Source organism: Salvelinus sp. IW2-2015, linkage group LG18 (genome assembly GCF_002910315.2).
Source record: "Salvelinus sp. IW2-2015 linkage group LG18, ASM291031v2, whole genome shotgun sequence".
Classification (NCBI taxonomy): domain Eukaryota; kingdom Metazoa; phylum Chordata; class Actinopteri; order Salmoniformes; family Salmonidae; genus Salvelinus; species Salvelinus sp. IW2-2015.
Window position 1 is genome coordinate 56,369,439 of NC_036858.1, and position 20,522 is coordinate 56,389,960.

A 20,522-nucleotide genomic window follows, 5' to 3' on the forward strand; every position below is an offset into this window, starting at 1 on the left:
ACGGCTGCGTGGTCCCATGGTGTTTATACTTGCGTACTATTGTTTGTACAGATGAACGTGGTACCGTCAGGCGTTTGGAAATTGCTCCGAAGGATGAACCAGACTTGTGGAGGTCTACATTTTTGTGAAGGTCTTGGCTGATTTCTTTTGATTCTCCCATGATGTCAAGCAAAGAGGGACTGAATTTGAAGGCGGGCCTTAAAATACATCCACAGGTACACGTGCTATTGACTCAAATTATGTAAATTAGCCTATCAGAAGCTTCTAAAGCCATGACATCATTTTCTGGAATTTACCAAGCTGTTTAACGGCACAATCAACTTAGTGTATGTAAACTTCTGACCCACTGGAATTGTGATAGTGAATTATGAGTGAAATAATCTGTCTGTAAACAATTGTTGGAAAAATTACTTGTGTCATTCCTAAAGTAGAAGAAATATGTGGAGTGGTTGAAAAAAAGGTTTTTATGACTCCAACCTAAGTGTATGTAAACTTCCGACTTCAACTGTATTTACCATATGATATGGTGACAGAAACCTTTACCTTATCATAAGCAGACAATTGCAAATGATTAAATTCTTCCAATAGAAATAAAACAAACTATTTAGTTATGAATTGAACTTTAAATGAGTTGACTCTTCACATGGGATAATTTCACTGAACAAAAAGAAAGGGAATATTGAATGATCCATCGCATCTCCCAAAAACATTTTCAACATACATCTATAAAATGAAAATCTAGAAACTAAAGCTTTGGTTGTCTTCCTCTCAGGCTTCCATGTCTTATCCCTGGAACTCCTCAATGTCCACCTCTTGAACATCAAACCCTGGAGGCCACATCTTCACTGTCACTTTCCAACCTTGAGGGTGGCTCGTTGTCAGGCTCAAAATGCCTCACATTTGCCCGGATGGCCACCAATTTTTCAACCCTTGTATTGGTCAGCCTGTTGCGTTCTTTGGTGTGTGTGTGTGTTCCCAAACAAGGACCAGTTGCGCTCTGGAGGCGGCTGATGTTGGTGGGATTTGGAAGATGTAGGCAACAGGGGAAAGAGCCTCAGATCCACAAAGTCCCTTCCACCAGGTGGCTGATGAGATATGTTGGCACGACTGCCATATTGCATCTCCTTCCCAAAGCCCTTGCTTGGAAGTGTACATCGCCAAACGGCCAAGAACCTTGCCCTCATCCAGGCCAAGTTGGCAAGACATGGTAGTGATGACACCATAGGCCTTGTTGATCTCTGCACCAGACAGGATGCTCTTGCCAGCATACTTGGGGTCCAACATGTACGCTGCGGCATGTATGGATTTCAGGCAGTCTTCACACTTGTATTGTATGTATTTCAGAACTGCAGTTTCCTCTGCTTGGAGCAACCGTGAAGTGGGCAGGGCAGTATGGGTTTCTTCTCTTACATCTGTAAGCAGAGTCTGAACATCAGACAGGATGGCATTATCTCCCTCAATCCGTGCAATGGCTTTTACTATAGGTTTCAGGAGTTTCAGGGTGCTTACCACTCTCCCCAAAAATACATAATCCAGGAGGATCCTCTTGATGGAACTGTCCATATCGGCAGACTGTGATATGGCCATTTCTTGGAAAGACTCCTTCCCCTCCAGGAGATTGTCAAACATGACAACACCACCCCAACGGGTGTTGCTGGGCAGCTTCAATGTGGTGCTCTTATTCTTCTCACTTTGCTTGGTGAGGTAGATTGCTGCTATAACTTGATGACCCTTCACATACCTAACCATTTCCTTGGCTCTCTTGTAGAGTGCATCCATTGTTTTCAGTGCCATGATGTCCTTGAGGACAGAGTCAATGCATGAGCAGCACAGCCAATGGATGTGATGTGTGGGTAGGACTCCACTTTAGACCAAGCAGTCTTCATGTTCGCAGCATTGTCTGTCACCAGTGCAAATACAGTGGGGCAAAAAAGTATTTAGTCAGCCACCAATTGTGCAAGTTCTCCCACTTAAAAAGATGAGAGAGGCCTGTAATTTTCATCATAGGTACACTTCAACTATGACAGACAAAATGAGAAGAAAAAAATCCAGAAAATCACACTTGTAGGATTTTAATGAATTTATTTGCAAATATTGGTGGAAAATAAACTTTTGTTATTGACCAAATACTTCTGAATACTTTGTTATATACCCTTTGCTGGCAATGACAGAGGTCAAACGTTTTCTGTAAGTCTTCACAAGGTTACAACACACTGTTGCTTGGTATTTGGCCCATGCCTCCATGCAGATCTCCTCTAGAGCGTGATGTTTTGGGCTGTTGCTGGGCAACACGGACTTTCAACTCCCCTCCAAAAGATTTTCTATGGGGTTGAGATCTGGAGACTGGCTAGGCCACTCCAGGACCTTGAAATCTTCTTACGAAGCCACTCCTGTTGCCCGGTTGCGGTGTGTTTGGGATCATTGTCATGCTGAAAGACCCAGCCACGTTTCATCTTCAATGCCCTTGCTGATGGAAGGAGGTTTTCACTCAAAATCTCACGATCCATGGCCCCATTCATTCTTTCTTTACACGGATCAGTCGTCCTGGTCCCTTTGCAGAAAAACAGCCAAAGCATGATGTTTCCACCCCATGCTTCACAGTAAGGTATGCGTGTTCTTGGACAACTCAGCATTCTTTGTCCTCCAAACACGACAGTTGAGTTTTTACCAAGAAGTTATATTTTGGTTTCATCTGACATATGAAAATTCTCCAATCTTCTTCTGGATCATCAAATGCTCTCTAGCAAACTTCAGACGGGCCTGGAACATGTATGACTTAAGCAGGGGACACGTCTGGCACTGCAGGATTTGAGTCCTGGCGCTAGTGTGTACGATGGTAGGCTTTGTTACTTTGGTCCCAGTCCTCTGCAGTCATTCATACAGGCCCCCCCGTGTGGTTCTGGGATTTTTGCTTCACCGTTCTTGTGATCATTTTGACCCCACGGGGTGAGATCTTGCGTGGAGCCCAAGACCCAGTGGTCTTGTATGTCTTCCATTTCTAATAATTTCCCACAGTTGATTTCTTCAAAACCAAGCTGCTTACCATTTGCAGATTCAGTCTCCCAGCCTGGTGCAGGTCTACAATTTTGTTTCTGGTGTCCTTTGAAGCTCTTTGGTCTTGGCCATAGTGGAGTTTGGAGTGTGACTGTTTGAGGTTGTGGACAGGTGTCTTTTATACTGATAACAAGTTCAAACAGTGCCATTAATACAGGTAACGAGTGGAGGACAGAGGGGCCTCTTAAAGAAGAAGTTACAGGTCTGATGAGAGCCAGAAATCTTGCTTGTTTGTAGGTGACCAAATACTTATTTTCCACCATAATTTGCAAATAAATTCATAAAAAATCCTACAATGTGATTTTCTGGATTTTTTTTTTAGTTGAAGTGTACCTATGATGAAAATTACAGGCCTCTCTCATCTTTTTAAGTGGGAGAACTTGCACAATTGGTGGCTGACTAAATACTTTTTTGCCCCACTGTACCTTCTGTGGTCCAAGGTCATTGATGACTGCATTCAGCTCATCTGCAATGTAGAGACCGGTGTGTCTGTTGTCCCTCGTGTCCGTGCTCTTGTAGAATACTGGTTGAGGGGTGGAGATGTAGTTAATTATTCCCTGCCCACGAACATTCGACCACCCATCTGAGATGATTGCAATACAGTCTGTTTTCTCTATGATTTGCTTGACCTTCACTTGAACTCTGTTGAACTCTGCATCCATAAAATGAGTAGATAAAGCATGTTTGGTTGGAGGGGTGTATGCTGGGCGAAGAACATTGCCTGTGAGCATCAGAGGTGAACCAGTTGCATACACAGCTAGAGCAAGACATTAATTTGCATTTCTCTGACTATGTTCCTCCATTGAGTAAAACAAAAAACTTCTGATTCCAGGAGGACCATGAGCTGTTGCTATCGATAAGGTGTCTGATTCATAATTTTCACCTTGAATAGAAGTAGAGGGACTTTTGTCAGAGGTTGCTTGTTGTGAGCGCTGAGGGAACTTTATGTACTTGGCCAGATGATTCTGCATCTTTATTGCATTCTTGACATATGATTTGGCACAGTATTTGCAAATGTACACCGTTTTCCTTCTACATTAGCTGCAGTGAAATGTCTCCACACATCAGATAGTGCCCGTGGCATTTTCCTGTAAAGATGAGAACATAAATTGTAAAAAATAATATATATATATACACACACACACACACACAATTCCATGTACAGATAAATAGTTAAGCAGTTAGATGAAACTCCTTTGTAAGATAAATGTTTTAAAATGAAACATGTATGGAAACAGATGAATTAACACTCCTCAGCTAGCAGGCTCAAGCAAGCTAAAATCCACATGGTAGCAAAAACTAACTAGCAGAAATTGTTAAGTTAGAAATGATTTAAACACACTTTGCTGTAGGCTACTATTTACCAGTTAACAAAAAAACATGTACGTCATACAAAATATATTCACCCCACCAAGTATTGTAATAAAAACTTACCAGAAAGTATGTAGTCCTTGGCTCAGACAGTATAGTAGTGTGGGCTCAATAGCATCTCATTAGCCTGCAAGATCTTGAGAATCAGCTGCACATGTGATGAAAAAATGCACTGTGCATGCAGAGTTGCAATTCCATTGAATTGGGGATAGTTTAACCAAAATGCCACAAGACCTAGAATTGCCTTGTGTATCCCGCAAAAAAATGGTTCACTGTTATAAGTAAACCTTTTTGATGAATTTAAGCAAAATTCCAGGGCTTAACTTCCCATGGAAAATTTCCGGAAATTTACCGACCCTTTGTAACCCTAGTTGTCAGGCAAATTGTTTATGGCCATCGCATAACATTTTTTTTACTTTTGGGTATGTCTATTTAGGCAGAAATCTACATTGTCATTACGTTCAAGTTCAGTTGTTTATAAACTATTAATTACTTGCTTATCGTTAGTTTATAAATCTGTAATGAACAGCTATTACAAAAAAAACACGTTTGATAAAACACAGTTTCGCCAAAGGATAATCATTAGCGCTAAACTGGCATTGGTGCTTTGCTCCCAGACAAGCTTGGCATGGAGGCATGGAGCGTTACATAACACGCTTAATTTATTTGGTTGCATTTTAATAACCTTTAAAAGGATTGCAGCCAGTCCAAGACGGATTATGACATTCAGCGAGCGGTTGATGTGGCTAGCAGGATTAAAAAGCAGAGTCGACCACTTCATTTTGACAGCACATGTGCAGTAGGAACTGTATGCTAAGTGTCAGCCTGCATCCCGATATAGTGCAAAGGGACAAGAGTACCATTTGGAACGCATCCCTAGTTATTCAACACTTTCTAACTTCCCTTATACAGCGACATAATTTCCAGGAATCCCCTCTCAAACACTGGCTACCCCGGGCGGAAAATATGAAAACAGGGAAATGCATTACAGCAATTTAGCAACTCCAAATGAAAAACGCATGGCCCTACAAAGAAGGAAAATAGAGGAAGGACTAAAAACAAACAAAATATAACTATTGTAAAATAGATTGTGTATAATATGTATAAACTGAAGGTAGAAACCTAAGTGTTATTGTTTATTAGTTTACTCCAATTGGGGTGGTAGGGTTTGCCCGGAAATAATAAAGTTATATATTTTATAAAGTGTGTATAAGCATGTATGTACGTTTATGTATATGTATGTATGTATATATACACATTCCAAAAATATATGAGGTACTGGACATGATGCAGACAATTACATTGATGGAAGCAACAATCCACAATATTAAAGCTGATCCACCCCCTAAAAAAAAATATATATATATATATATATATATATATATAAATAATACAAAAGAAGGAAAATGCACAAAAAAAAAAGAGGAAAAAGTTTCTTATTTTGTTCAATTCCAAATCAAAATTGTGGAGACCAGCTGAGTTGCGAAGCAGAAGGCAGTCATATTTTCACTGGTCACAACTAGGGATGTACGATATTTTGTTTTTATTTAACCAGGTAGGCCAGTTGAGAACAAGTTATAATTTACAACTGCGACCTGGCCAAGATAAAGCAAAGCGACAAAAACAACAGAGTTACACATGGGATAAACAAACGTACAGTCAATAACACAATAGAAAAACCTGTATACAGTGTGTGCAAATGAAGTAAGGAGGTAAGGCAATAAATAGGCCATAGTTGAAGTAATTACAATTTAGCAATTAATACTGGAGTGTGCAGATGAGGATGTGCAAGTAGAAATACTGGTGTGCAAAAGAGCAGAAAAACAAATATGGGGATGAGGTAGGTAGTTGGATGGGCTATTTACAGATGGGCTGTGTACAGCTGCAGCGTTTGGTAAACTGCTCTGACAGCTTATGCTTAAGGTTAGTGGGAGATAAGTCTCCAACTTCAGTGATTTTTGCAATGTGTTCCAGTCATTGGCAGCAGAGAACTGGAAGGAATGGCGGCCGAAGGAGGTGTTGGCTTTGGGGATGACCAGTGAAATATACCTGCTGGAGCGCGTGCTACGGGTGGGTGTTGCTATGGTGACCAGTAAGCAGAGATAAGGCGGAGCTTTACCGAGCAAAGACTTATAGATGACCTGGAGCCAGTGGGTTTGACGAATATGTAGCGAAGACCAGCCAACGAGAGCATAAAGGTCGCAGTGGTGGGTAGTATATGGGCTTTGGTGACAAATCGGATGGCACTGTGATAGACTGCATCCAATTTGATGAGTAGAGTGTTGGAGGCTATTTTGTAAATAACATCGCCGAAGTCAAAGATCGGTAGGATAGTCAGTTTTACACGGGTATGTTTGGCAGCATGAGTGAAGGAGGCTTTGTTGCGAAATAGGAAGCCGATTCTAGATTTGATTTTGGATTGGAGATGTTTAATGTGAGTCTGGAAGGAGAGTTTACAGTCTAGCCAGACACCTAGGTATTTATAGTTGTCCACATATTCTAAGTCAGAACCATCCAGAGTAGTGATGCTAGTCAGGCGGGCGGGTAGCGATCATTTGAAGAGCATGCATTTCGTTTTACTAGCATTTAAGAGCAGTTGGAGGCCACGGAAGGAGAGTTGTATGGCATTGAAGCTCGTTTGGAAATTTGTTAACAGTGTCCAAAGAAGGGCCAGATGTATACAGAATGGTGTCGTCTGCGTAGAGGTGGATGAAAGAATGACGCGCAGCAAAAGCGACATCATTGATATATATACAGAGAAAAGAGTCGGCCCGAGAATTGAACCCTGTGGCACCCCATAGACTGCCAGAGGTCCGGACAACAAGCCCTCCGATTTGACACACTGAACTCTATCTGAGAAGTAGTTAGTGAACCAGGCGAGGCAGATATATCGGTGACATATCAGAATGTATGTGCAAAATACAAAACCGATGCAAAACCGATGTCAAAGCTGATGTGCATACCTATATAACGAAGGTACATGACGTAATGACGCCACGTAAAATGTTGCGCTATACGTGCAACACAGCATTCCTAAACTAGCCCACAATGTCTGCTGTTCGGATCGAGCAGTCAACAAGTCAAGCAGTCATTTGAAAGAGTAACAAAATTTCAGCGAGACAACTCAAAGGCAAAATCCATTAAAGCCATGATAATGGAATTCATTGCCGTTGACAATCAACCGTTCTCTGTCGTGGGTGATGTTGGCATTCGCCGACTGGTCGAGCACCGGGTAACACTACTAAGTGCGCTATTTTTCCGATGTTGCCCTACCGGAGTTACACAGTAATAGCGTCACTGCTATTAGCTTCACGACATGCATACTATGGAATGCCGTTTGGGTCTTTGCGTGTCAAAAAAATATACAGTAGCACTGTCAAAGCTGTACAAAAAAAGTCAGCAAACACTGACCACGAACGATGTGCTTACAATACCGCATTGGTAATAAAGCATCATTTGTTCAACCGAAACTTCTGGGGTAGCCTGAAAACAACAACCAGTAAAAAACTGCAGTCATTTTCATTGTTCTTAGCAATGATTTAGGAATCCTTGTGACTAAGTATTAGCTTGGTTGCCACTTGTTGTTCGCCTATTGAAATTGAACTTCAGTTCATGAAAATAAACAGCTAGCCAGTTACTTAACCCTGTTGGCCAAAGCTAACGTTATAAGCAGCCAGCTAGCTTCATCTGGCTAGTGGCGCTCGACCGGACTGGGTTATGTGTTGTGAAGCTAGCCACAATAAGGATTAGGCACAATAGTGGAATTTGTGGTTTGCCTTCGAAATAAAAGAATGTCATTGACAGTGATGCAATTGAATATAAATAGTAGAATTATGCCATACTTTTACTTTGAAGGCTAACCACAAAGTCTACTATTGTGGCTAAACCTTATTGTGGCTAGCTTCACATACATGGGTCCAACCACCATTAATCAAAGAACTGGTTATTTTAGACAATGACACCTAGCTATATAGTTAGCTTGCTAACTACAGCTACTGAAACAGATGTCGTTTTGCTATGTTTTTGGGGAAGAACTTTGTTTGCATCCATGCGCTAGCTAGCTTTCTTTTTTAATGACCGGCACTGTAGGTGCACGAGACCTTACCAGCATCATAGCATACGTATCGATGAATCGTTGTGACATGAAATACGATTGAGTGTAATCAATGTGTAATAACTACGTAAAAAATGTGTAAACACGTTAAATTATTATGTGACGAGCAGTCATATTCAGGTCCTGATTGGTCAACAAGCTTATTTGACACATTAAATAGTATATTTTTTTGACACACAAAGACCCAAACGGCGTTCCATAGAAATCCTGGTTTAGAATGAAACGACTGAACAAATTAACAACAAAACAGCACAGCAAGTAAGTGAAAGAAATAGGTTTTGATTGTGTTTTACTGATAATGGGGACATACGTAAATGCCAACAAAATAACTTTTTGGTCAATGTGGTGTGTGTAACCTTTATTTAACTAGGCATGTCAGTTAAGAACAAATTATTATTTATAATGACGGCCTACCCCGGCCAAACCCGGACGACGCTGGGCCAATTGTACGCTGCCCTATGGGGCTCCCAATCACAGCTGGATGTGATACAGCCTGGATTCGAACCAGGGACTGTAGTGACGCCTCTTGCACTGAGATGCATTGCCTTAGACCACTGCGTCCATGTGTGTGTGTGTTAACTATAAAACTGTACATGAACGCTTAAAAGGCACCTAAAATATTAAATATTGGTTATCTGTATCGTTTTTGGGGGGGGGGGGGGGGAAAAAAAAATATTGGATATCGGTATCAGCCAAAAATGTCATATCAGTGCATCACTAGTCACAAGTTTAAAGAAGCTTGCGGGTGGGTGGGCACAATAAAATGCTAGAGCCAAAATGCTCTGGAGGGAGGTAAAACAAGAGAAAGGAAGGTACATGTGACTGACCATGACAGTGCACTCCTAGCCCTAAGGGAGTAGTATGAACCTGATTGAGTGGCGTAGGTAGGCTATAAACACCACATACAAATCAGCCTTCAGCAGGCTGCAGTACTATTACCCAACTAACCCTTATAGTCCTAATGGGGGAAGCCTAAAGTGTGGTGTGAATATTATCATAGAATTGAATGAGACTTTTGTACTACCATTCTCCTGGCAGAAGGAAATTATGATGGCAGCATGGGTTAGATACAGATGAGTTATATAGTTAGCTATACAGCTAGCTACTTTTCTCAGATGCAAAACATAATTGAAAATGCTTTTTAGTCCTGGAGTAGGCCTTATCTGTGTCTGGGAAACTGCCCCAAAGTGATTCAAATCAGGCAGACAAAGGACAAGGTGCAGCAAGTAACCCACCTGCAGACTCTGTTGTTTAGTCCTCCATTTGATGAGTAGATTCTTGTAAAGCAGGCTTTTCGTTTGATGCCAGACTCCGGCATCTCTTCTGATTATGTTGGGCTGCATACTAACGTTACTACCAGCATGCTTCAACTGTCTGGGGCATGAATGAGGACGTTCTCCACAGCTGGGCGCTATAGCTGCAAAAGAGATAAAGCATCCTCCTTGTTTTGAGCAACTTTTTTTAGATGGCTCACTAACTACTAGATTGATAAATTGTTGGCATTCATTTGATGATGGAAAGGATCTCAAGGGAAGTAGCTAGCTAGCTGGCTAGCTAAATTATTAACGCATGGGTCAATAATTTAAGCTAGCTAGGCTAATTGGGCGATTCCACAGCAGCTGAAAATATGTTTGGCATCTCAGATTGTTCTTGAAATTCTCACATAGAAACTTCATTGATAGGAAGGATGTTTAACATGTTTTTTTACATTTGTATCACAAATCATGATGAAATTTGCCATTTTAGGCCATATATAGACCTATACATGCCTCCTGCAAGACCCTATGATCTGTGAACCTTACATGATACAGAAATCATCTTGGTGTCATTATAGTCCTTATATTGTTCTCTTAAATATGTCTACATTCTGAAATACAAATGTTCATGTTAATTTCATTAACATTAAAAATATTAATATACCCCTTTTTGATTTTTAGACATTGTTTTCAGCAATAGCTATACTCTAACACGTCGAATTTCCAGAGTTCTCTCTCTGGTACTTTTAATGATATGACCCATTTTATAAATAGAAAAGGACATTATAGGTCATTAACCAATCACAGCCCTTCTTTAGGATTGCACATTCAGCAAGTCACCAGAGGGAGTTCCCATTGAATCCATTTTCCCATTCACTGTGTTGGTGGTGCTCATAAAAGGTATCCTAATTTCAGAATAAGCAGACAGCCCACTCTTGAAAACGAATTTAAGCTTTATTTAACCCAATGAGTCCCACTGTCTCGCCAGTGTGATTTAGGACTTCTAACCCATTTTAAACATAGTGTGTTTGTGCTATAGACTTATTGTACCGTTGGATTTGTCTATTTCTTCTGCATATGTTGGTACCAACCATTCATCTGTGTAATTAATTGGGGCTGAGCTGATCTGTTTAATACAAATGTGCAGATTTTTTTTAAATAAAAATGTCTGTAGAGTCAGAATGGTTGGAGCTACAAACTATGAGAAGCTTGACGGAAATCTGAGACTCATGAACACGCATGTGTAACATGTTTTGCTCTATGATGCTCACAAGCTACACAAGAGTCACAAGAGTTGGAAGGGGTTCTTCTACATAGTAGATCATTGAAAATACCAGGACATACTGTCTAATACTGTAATAAACTCATACTGCAGTTAATGTCACAAACAGTTGTCACTGACTAGTTGGTTATTAATTTCCTGCAAAGCAAACAAATTCTGTACTTACAGCATTCATAATAATTCATGTTTTTGTTTTGGAAGGCGTTTTTGGGGGGGATATTTGTCACTATTTCCAAGGAGAGGCATTTGAACATAAACGTTTTTTATTGCAAAAATGTCTTCTGAAATGTGAACTTTCATGTGCCTTAATAACAAACTTGTATTCCATCCATAAACATGAATAAGCCCAGTTGGTTAAGCCACAGAAAAAGACATGAACCTTCCCGCTAGCCATGATTGGCTGAGATAATGGATGGGCTGGACATGCCAGGAGATGAGTTTGAATTGGTCTTCCATGTAGTATCTTCTGTCTATAAATGTGAGCTGCTCAGTATGTGTTGATAGTCCTTTCTACCGCACCATTTTTGAAAGATATGTTAGCCATCGAAAACTACAAAAGTTTTGATACTTTTCTCAACAACATTGAAACCCTGAATTTAGCAGGAGCTATCGATAGACCAGTTGTAAAAAGTGATGGGCTACTTTCTGCACATGCCACGGTCAGTGTGAACCGGAGTGACTTAACTTCTTATGGCTGCAGGGGCAGCCAGAGTAAACGGCCTGCTCCTCAGTCATAGTTGCTAATATATGCATATTATTATTGGATAGAAAACACTCTGAAGTTTCTAAAACTGTTTGAATTATGTCTGTGAGTATAACATAACTCATATGGCTAGCAAAAACCTGAGAAGTTCCACTTCCTGTTTGGATTTTTTCTGAGGCTGCTAGATTTTCAACCAAGCTCCCATTGAAATTACAGCAAGATATGGATGAGTTTTCACTTCCTACGGCTTCCACTAGATGTCAACAGTCAATAGAACTTTGTCTGATGACTCTACTGTGAAGGGGGGCCGAAGGAGACAGGAATGAGTCACCACTGCCATGAGGCGACCATTCTTTGACCACGCGCGTTCACGTGAGCTGCAGCTCCGCTCCATCGCTCATCTGAAGTCAATGTAATTCTCCGGTTGGAACATTATTCAAGATGTATGTTAACAACATTCTAAAGATTGATTCTATACATCGTTTGACATGTTTCTACTGACTGTTACTGTTAACTTTTGGACATTTCGTCACGTTTTAGTGAACGCGCTTTGTGACTTTGGATTTGTTTACTAAACGCGCTAACCAAAGTAGCTAATTGGACATAAATAACGGACATTATCGAACAAATCAAGCATTTATTGTGGACCTGGGATTCCTGGGAGTGCATTCTGATGAAGATCATCAAAGGGAATATTTATCATGTAATTTCTGGTTTCTGTTGACTCCAACATGGCGGCTAATTTGACTCTTGTTCTGAGCTCCGTCTCAGATTTTTGCATGGTTTGCTTTTTCCGTCAAGTTTTTTTGAAATCTGACACAGCGGTTGCATTAAGGAGAGGTATATCTATAATTCCAAGTGTATAACTTGTATAATCATCTACATTTATGATGAGTATTTCTGTTGAAACGATGTGGCTATGCACGATCACTGGATGTTTTTGGAACTAGTGAATGTAACGCGCCAATGTAAACTCCGATTTTTAAAAATATAAATATGAACTTTATCAAACAAAACATGCATGTATTGTGTAACATGAAGTCCTATGAGTGTCATCTGATGAAGATCATCAAAGGTTAGTGATTCATTTTAGCTATATTTCTGCTTTTTGTGACTGCCATCTTTCGCTGGAAAAATGGCTGTGCTTATTGTGGTTTGGTGTGACCTAACATAATCTTTTGTAGTGCTTTTGCTGAAAAGCATATTTGAAATCGGGACACTTTGGTGGGATTAACAACAAGATTACCTTTAAAATGGTATAAGAAACATGTATGTCTGAGAAATTTTTATTATGGGATTTCTGTTGTTTTGAATTTGGCGCCCTGCACTTTCACTGGCTGTTGTCATATCATCCCGTTACCGGGATTGCAGCCATACAAAGTTTTAACAACGCTGGCCAAACAAGATGTAGCTACAAACAAAACGGAGTTAAATGGTTCCAGTCTGCCGTGAAGCGTTCATCCATGTATACGGGTAAAGGTCTAGCTACATTTTCAGATATAAGTTTCTAATTTTGTCAGAAAGTAATTTATTGCAATTTAAAGCGTACTGTTGGCTTGCTAGCTAACATTGTGTATTATCTGTGTAGTAATATTATTTGAATCAGAATTCCATTTGCATTGCTAGTTATAGCCTAATGTTAGCTAGCTAACATTGAACCTAGTTGTTAGCTTTAGCTACCTGCAGAGTCATACTACAGCTATGACAAGCTCAATGTAAATAAAATAAAATTTTATTGGTCACAGATGTTATTGCGGGTGTAGTGAAATGCTTGTGTTCCTAGCTCCAACAGTGCCGTAGTATCTAACAATTCACAACAATACACACATATCTAAAAGTTAAAGAATGGAATTAAGAAATCTCAATATTAGTATGAGCAATATCAGAAGGACATGTCTAAACAAAAGGCTGCACTTCACCAATCAATCAATCAATTTTATTTTATATAGCCCTTCGTACATCAGCTAATATCTCGAAGTGCTGTACAGACACCCAGCCTAAAACCCCAAACAGCTAGTAATGCAGGTGTAGAAGCACGATGATTACATGACCCATCAAGTTAGCAAGGTATGACTAGGGGTGATTACGGCCATCTATCGTATTTCATGAACACGTGTACATGTCTAGACAATAGTTACCCATCCACTTAGCTAGATGTGGCTCGGGTTGGTTTTAGCATTTCCTTCACATGACCCATCAATTTAGACAAGTGTGTCAGGAAAGTGTCATCAAATAATTAAACATTTTAAAATCTGGACACTTTGTCCTTTTGATATTGTTACTATGCAAGTAACCATTTCACTTTACACCTTCTGTATCCTCTGCATACGACAAACTTAAATTTTATTTGATATAGTGTGTGTTTACCAGAGACGGTAATGTGAAGAACAACATGACCTGCACCAAAGTCAGATTAGGATATACGACAAGGAGTAGATAGTGTATTTCTACCTGGATTTTTTCCTTATTGTAGGCAACTATTTTTACCACTTTTAATCTTGAAATCGTTGAGGTTTACTTAACTATTCACTCTGTTTAGCACATGGCCTCACATATGAATCCTTAAGGAGATGAGTGGGGCTAACACGGAACCCAAACTAGCTGCGCGCGTGCGCCATCGTGCATGAAATTATTTTGTCCTCCTACACCAAACACGATTACGACACGCAGGTTAAAATATCAAAACAAACTCTGAACCAATGACATTAATTTGGGGACAGGTTGAAAAGCATTAAAAATGTATGGCAATTTAGCTAGTTAGCTTGCACTTGCTAGCTAATTTGTCCTATTTAGCTAGCTTGCTGTTGCTAGCTAATTTGTCCTGGGATATAAAAATTGAGTTGTTATTTTACCTAAATTCACTCGCACATCTGAGCAATCTTATTTGCAGGTGCATGGCAACAATTGAACAAGATGAAGGAAAAAGGAAACCGCACACTGCTCTTGATAGTATCACCGATATTTAATAAGCTTACGTATCGGCCTCACGGCCTTCGTCAGAGCTTTTGTGATTTTTTAAAAATTTGCACCCTTATGTAGACCTGGCCCCACCCACATCCGTTCTACACATCGAAGGGGGTTGGAGGCAAAGGAAAAACAAATAAGTGCTACCAAATATAACAATATGCATTTCATAAATATTACAAAAGTGTATAAATAAGGCGTATTGAACACGTCTGTAAAACCTCAATGAGGACATAGCAAGTTTTCATTAATCATTGGATACATCGTACGAAAAACGTCAGAATAATCTACAATAAAACACATATTTCATGTTCAAATTCACAACATAACATACATAGGCATTTCATCATTAAGTCCTTTAGGAAATAATGTCTGGAGGGTGAAAATCCAAAAACATTCTCTTTTACTCAGAGTATTATTAACATCTCCTCCCCTATTTGATATCTTAACTTTCTCTATGCCACAATTTAAAGGTGGAAATGTCATGCTTCAGGTCATTGAAATGTACAGCGACTGGATAATACCTGTCGTTTCTCCTGATTGAACTTTTATGTTCACTAATTCTCTGTTTGAGAGAGCGGGAGGTTTTACCTACATAGCAGAGCCCACATGGACATTTACTAATGTAAATAACATGGGTGGTGGAACACGTAATAATGTCATTTATTTGGAACCGTTTTCCTGTGTGTGGGGTGGCAGAAAGATTCACACTTCATCATATTGTTGCACTGTGCGCATCCTCTGCATTTATAGCTACCATTTGGTAGAGGGCATAAAAGAGCCTGGCTGATTTTCTTTCGTGGCTGGCAGTTGGCATGAACCAATTTATCGCGTAAATTGCGACCTCTCCTATACACAATACGTGGTGGATATTTAAATTCAGCCGGCAAAGCTGGGTCCGATGATAAAATATGCCAGTGTTTCTTGACCCTCCAAGAAACAGTTTTTCACCCTCCAGACATTATTTCCTAAAGGACTTAATGATGAAATGCCTATGTATGTTATGTTGTGAATTTGAACATGAAATGTGTCTATTGTAGATTATTCTGACGTTTTTCGTACGATGTATCCAATGATTAATGAAAACCTGCTATGTCCTCATTGAGGTTTTACAGACGTGTTCAATACGCCTTATTTATACACTTTTGTAATATTTATGAAATGCATATTGTTATATTTGGTAGCACTTATTTGTTTTTCCGTTGTTATTTTAACTGAAATGCACAAGGTCTTCTACTCCGACAATTAATCCACACATAAAACTGCAAACCGAATAGTTTAGTCATCTCTCCTCCTTCCAGGCTTTTTCATCTTTGAACTTATATGGTGATTGGCATCTACACTTTTACCGCGACAACCAGCAAAACATTTTGTCTTTCAATCACCCACGTGAGTATAACCAATGAGGAGATGGCACGTGGGTACCTGCTTCTATAAACCAATGAGGAGATGGGAGAGGCAGGACTTTCAGCGCGATCTGCGTCAGGAAATATAAAGGAGTTCTATTTTAGCCCCTGGCATCGCAGACGCTCGTTGGCGCGCGCGAGCAGTGTGGGTGCAATAATTGAATAACATGGATTTCTACATTTATTTTGCGACGCTCACGCACGCGATGTGTCCGGTCTGGTCAGCATGTAAGGCTTAAGAGGGTGTGAACGATGCTGAATGGGTGTAGAGAAGGAAGAGTCCTCCAGTAGGTGTACCAAAACATTCAAGGGCCATTTTCTCAAAAGTGGTGTTACAAATGTATCAACTTTCAAAGCAGAATTACTTTCCCATTGTTTCTCAATCTACTTTTATCCTACGTAAAAAACACAATTTAAAATGTTGCTACATAAGACCGAATCGAGTCGATCGTCACATTTTAGAGCACACTATAAGGAGTAGCTATAATGTAATGACACCAAAATGCTGTCTGTATCATGTAACGTTATCAGTCGAGGCACCTCAGAGGAAGGGGAGGACCATCCGCATTTTGCAAAGGTCTACAGTAGCCTCCACAGCATCTGTAGGGTAGCACCATGGTATAGCTGGAGGACAGCTATCTTCACTCTTCCTCTGGGTACATTGACTTCAATACAAAACCTAGGAGGCTCATGGTTCTCACTCCCTTCCATAGACTTACACAGTAATTATGACAACTTCCAGAGGACGTCCTCCAACCTATCAGAGCTCTTGCAGCATGAACTGACATGTTGTCCACCCAATCAAAGGATCAGATAATCAATTTAGTACTGAACACATAAGCTACAGCTAGCTAGCTAGCACTGCATTGTATAAAATGAGGTGAGTAGTTGACTCAAAGAGAGAGAGACAATAGTTGAACAGTTAAATTAATTTCTTCCAAAATGAAGAAGAAGAGTAATTTTTTTCACTTTCAGTTTCACTTAGCTAGCAAATGCAGCTAGCTAGTTTAGCCTGCTCAAACAGAGGGATGCTATGTTAACTAGCTGGCTATCCAACACAACACTGAAACTCTTTCAAGTCAAGGTAAGATTTTGGTTTGACTAATTTATTGCCACCAGGGCCCGCCGGTGTAACTGCTTACTAACTGCTTACTGACTGTACACTAATGTAACTGCATGATTGTAGCGAGTTTACTAACTCGTTAGTCAGTATAGCTAACAGAACTATGACGTTACTTTAGCAAATATGGTGAGAACAATGTAGGCTGTGTGTAGCGGTTTGGCTTGGAAATGTTTTTTCGCCTGGTCACATACAGCTGATGTGTTGTGCATCCACATGCGAAGAGGTGAGAGGAGGAGAGTGCATAGATAAAAGGAATACAACGTGGCTGCTATGAAAGTGAACAGTGTTTAGGCGTGATCACTGCTGCTCTTTAATGACTTGATACTTTAATTTCTTATTCTTATTCATTTTTTTTTTTAACTACATTGTTGGTTAGGGGCTCGTAAGTAAACATTTCACTGTAAGGTCTACACCTGTTGTATTCGGCGCATGTGATTAATAACATTTTTATTGATATTCATTCCGCTGATTCTATTGAAAAAAAAATCTTAAACGGATGCAAACGGAACAAAAAACTGGGATAAAAAAAATACCAGAATTTGTCCAATAGAAACTCGTTTGCAACTGTTGGACTAATGATTATACCCTATATCAGCTAGATGCAGGCAAGAGTGTGCAAGGTGGTACTGAATGTCATCATTTGTCCGTATGTTACGGTCTGTCACTTCAAATTTGTCTCTAGACCTGTGTGCACGCACCTACATTGTAAACTTACATTCATAGGCTAGGTTGTAGCAACCTCATGACAGGTATAGGGAAAATGTTAGTATCATGTAGTAGTCAATACCTATCGCGGTTACATTGAACTGGGTGAATGGAATATGAATGACAGTCATCCAATATGCTGTAATAAAAATAAGGCCATGCTCATGAAAAAACATCGTCCTCCCTCATCTTAAATGGCACTGACCGCCACTGAGCGTTATTGTTCACCGATTATAGGGTCTTACAGGAGGCATTTAGGTCTAAAAAGGTACACTTTAATAATAATTTTGTCAAAAATGGTTTGTGATACAAATGTAAAATGCATGAACAATGAAGTTTATGAGAATTGCCAGAACAATGACATACCAAAAATATTTTCCGCTCCCTCTGGTGTGGAATCGGCATATTATTCTACAACGTTCATATAACACAGGGTTCAATGTGTTCAATGATTTATATAACATGCAACATGAGGAAAAACGCCAACCGAGCTGTGGCCATGGATCAATAAATAACCCTGTTGGACACGTTAGCTAGCTAGCTGCAGTTGCTAGGTTGCTAGCTACCTAGCTAACTAACGTCACCGACTAACTACAGTTTATGTTAGATAGCTAACATTAGCTAGCAATACGAGACAAGTGGAATGCCCGGCGTGGGAATGTTAGATATAAGACAACATATTATGTAGTGGATAGATACAAATATCGCAACAAAAAAAAAATATCTGGTCGGTTTTTATGTAGCTAACGTTAGCTCACTACGTTACGCGTTAACTAGCTAACTGAGCGCACAAGGAGGAGTGATGCTAGAAAGGATAGAATGCTAATACAAAAATAGCTCTGCAATTAAATAAAATATAAAAGTTTTAGCTACTCACGTATGAAATACATTAAGACATGTCTTTTTGTCTAATTTGTTCCTTTGTGGCCCTTGTGCTCTAAGTTTAGGTCCGTTTTATGTAAACAAACCAAAATCGCCGTTCCTGGTCGTCACTAGTTACAACAGTCACAAAGTCATACACCCCGCCTATTTCTACAATCTATCTTCTTAAAATGTTATTTTAAATCTAACACTAACCTTAAGCATAACCATAACCACACTGCTAACCTTATGCATAACCCTAAATTAAGACCAAAAAGCTAATTTTTGTTTTCACAATTTTTTACGATAGTCAAAATTGACTTTGTGGCTATGGTAACTACTAGAAATCGTGTTTTCTGTCGTACTTCGGTCTCTGCTATCGAATGCGGGACCACAGAGACGTTGACCAATCAAGAGTCATTGAAGCTGTAGCGTGCTCTGGGCCGTTGGTAAATTCAGAGCGTAGTCAGATTGTCCGTTCGTAAATGTATGGCACAACTGTAGAAGAAAATAGACTGAGATAAAAAATAAAAAAAACTCGGTGCCAACCAAGACCGAAAGTAGGGATAGGGTAGCAATTTCAGCAACACTATCGCTCTATAGTTACTCATCAAGAAGTGTCTTTATGTAGACAGAAATTCTGCACGCACATTGGGTAAACCTACAATACCAAATATTGCATGTTGAGTCCGTGTACAACAATATGGTCCAGTAGGGAATTTTTCACCAGCTTTATGTGTTTTTGGTGAAATTTCAGCAAATTATCAAATACCGTTTCCATATACACGGTGAAGGGAATGCTGGGTAATATTGTACCCACTACTTTCTGATTGTTTCGCTGAGAAAATATGCTTAATTCCGCTGTTAAACTACAGCATTGATGTCTGGAATGAACGTTTGAAGTTACAAGTCAAAAAGTTGCTAACCAAATAGAACATGTTCTTTCACTTAACCGTATAGTCTAACTTTCGCCAAAACAGCATTTACGCATGCGCAGACAGACGTCAACAGTTCAGGGTCGTCACTAGTTACCACAAACACAACGTTATAAACCCCGCCTATATCTACAATTTCTCTTCTTAAAATGTAATTTGAAACCTAACAATAACCTTAAACACACTGCTAAGCATAACCCTAACCTTAAATTAAGACCAAAACCATATTTTTATTTTCATGAACAGAATAAGTTAGAAGAAAAACAAAGAAATGGAGTTGCTTATTCAAGAAAGATCAAGTGTAATATATTATCAAAATAAAGCGAGCTGGATGGAATATTGGGAAAAATGCACCAAATTCTTTTTAAAATCTTCAACATAGAAATGCTACCAAAAATAATATTGTAATGAAACAGGCAGGGAGCAGGTCTCGAACCCTCGACCTCCTAGCCCGAGGTCCGGCGCGCTATCGACTGTGCCGCAAAAGCATGCTCAAGCGGCAGAGTCGATTTCCGCGCTTATAAACCCAGGGTCGTTACACTACTCCCTCCTTTCATAGAGCGCGTCCTCGCGCTAGCTTGCGACTCTACGTCTTACAGGAACGCGCTCACCGGCCAAGCACACGCACTGTCGTGGATGCAAGGTCCGATCACTTCCGACACCAATGTAATGAAACAGGCAGGGAGCAGGTCTCGAACCCTCGACCTTCTAGCCCGAGGTCCGGCGCGCTATCGACTGTGCCGCAAAA

At 39.9% G+C, this 20,522-nt stretch overlaps 1 protein-coding gene across 2 annotated transcripts in view; it reads right to left on the reverse strand.

Annotated features, from left to right (window-relative positions):
- Positions 1–18,997, reverse strand: part of abca5 (ATP-binding cassette, sub-family A (ABC1), member 5) — a 104,075-nt gene extending 85,078 nt beyond the window's left edge. For both annotated transcript variants that reach the window (XM_024008176.2, XM_024008175.2), the window contains exons 1-2: positions 18,856–18,997; positions 9,775–9,956 (exon numbers count right to left, since the gene is read on the reverse strand). In XM_024008176.2, the coding sequence (XP_023863944.1) occupies positions 9,775–9,956; positions 18,856–18,868 (195 nt within the window). In that variant the 5' untranslated portion in view covers positions 18,869–18,997. The remainder of the gene's footprint in view (positions 1–9,774; positions 9,957–18,855) is intronic.
- Positions 18,998–20,522: the final 1,525 nt, after the last annotated feature.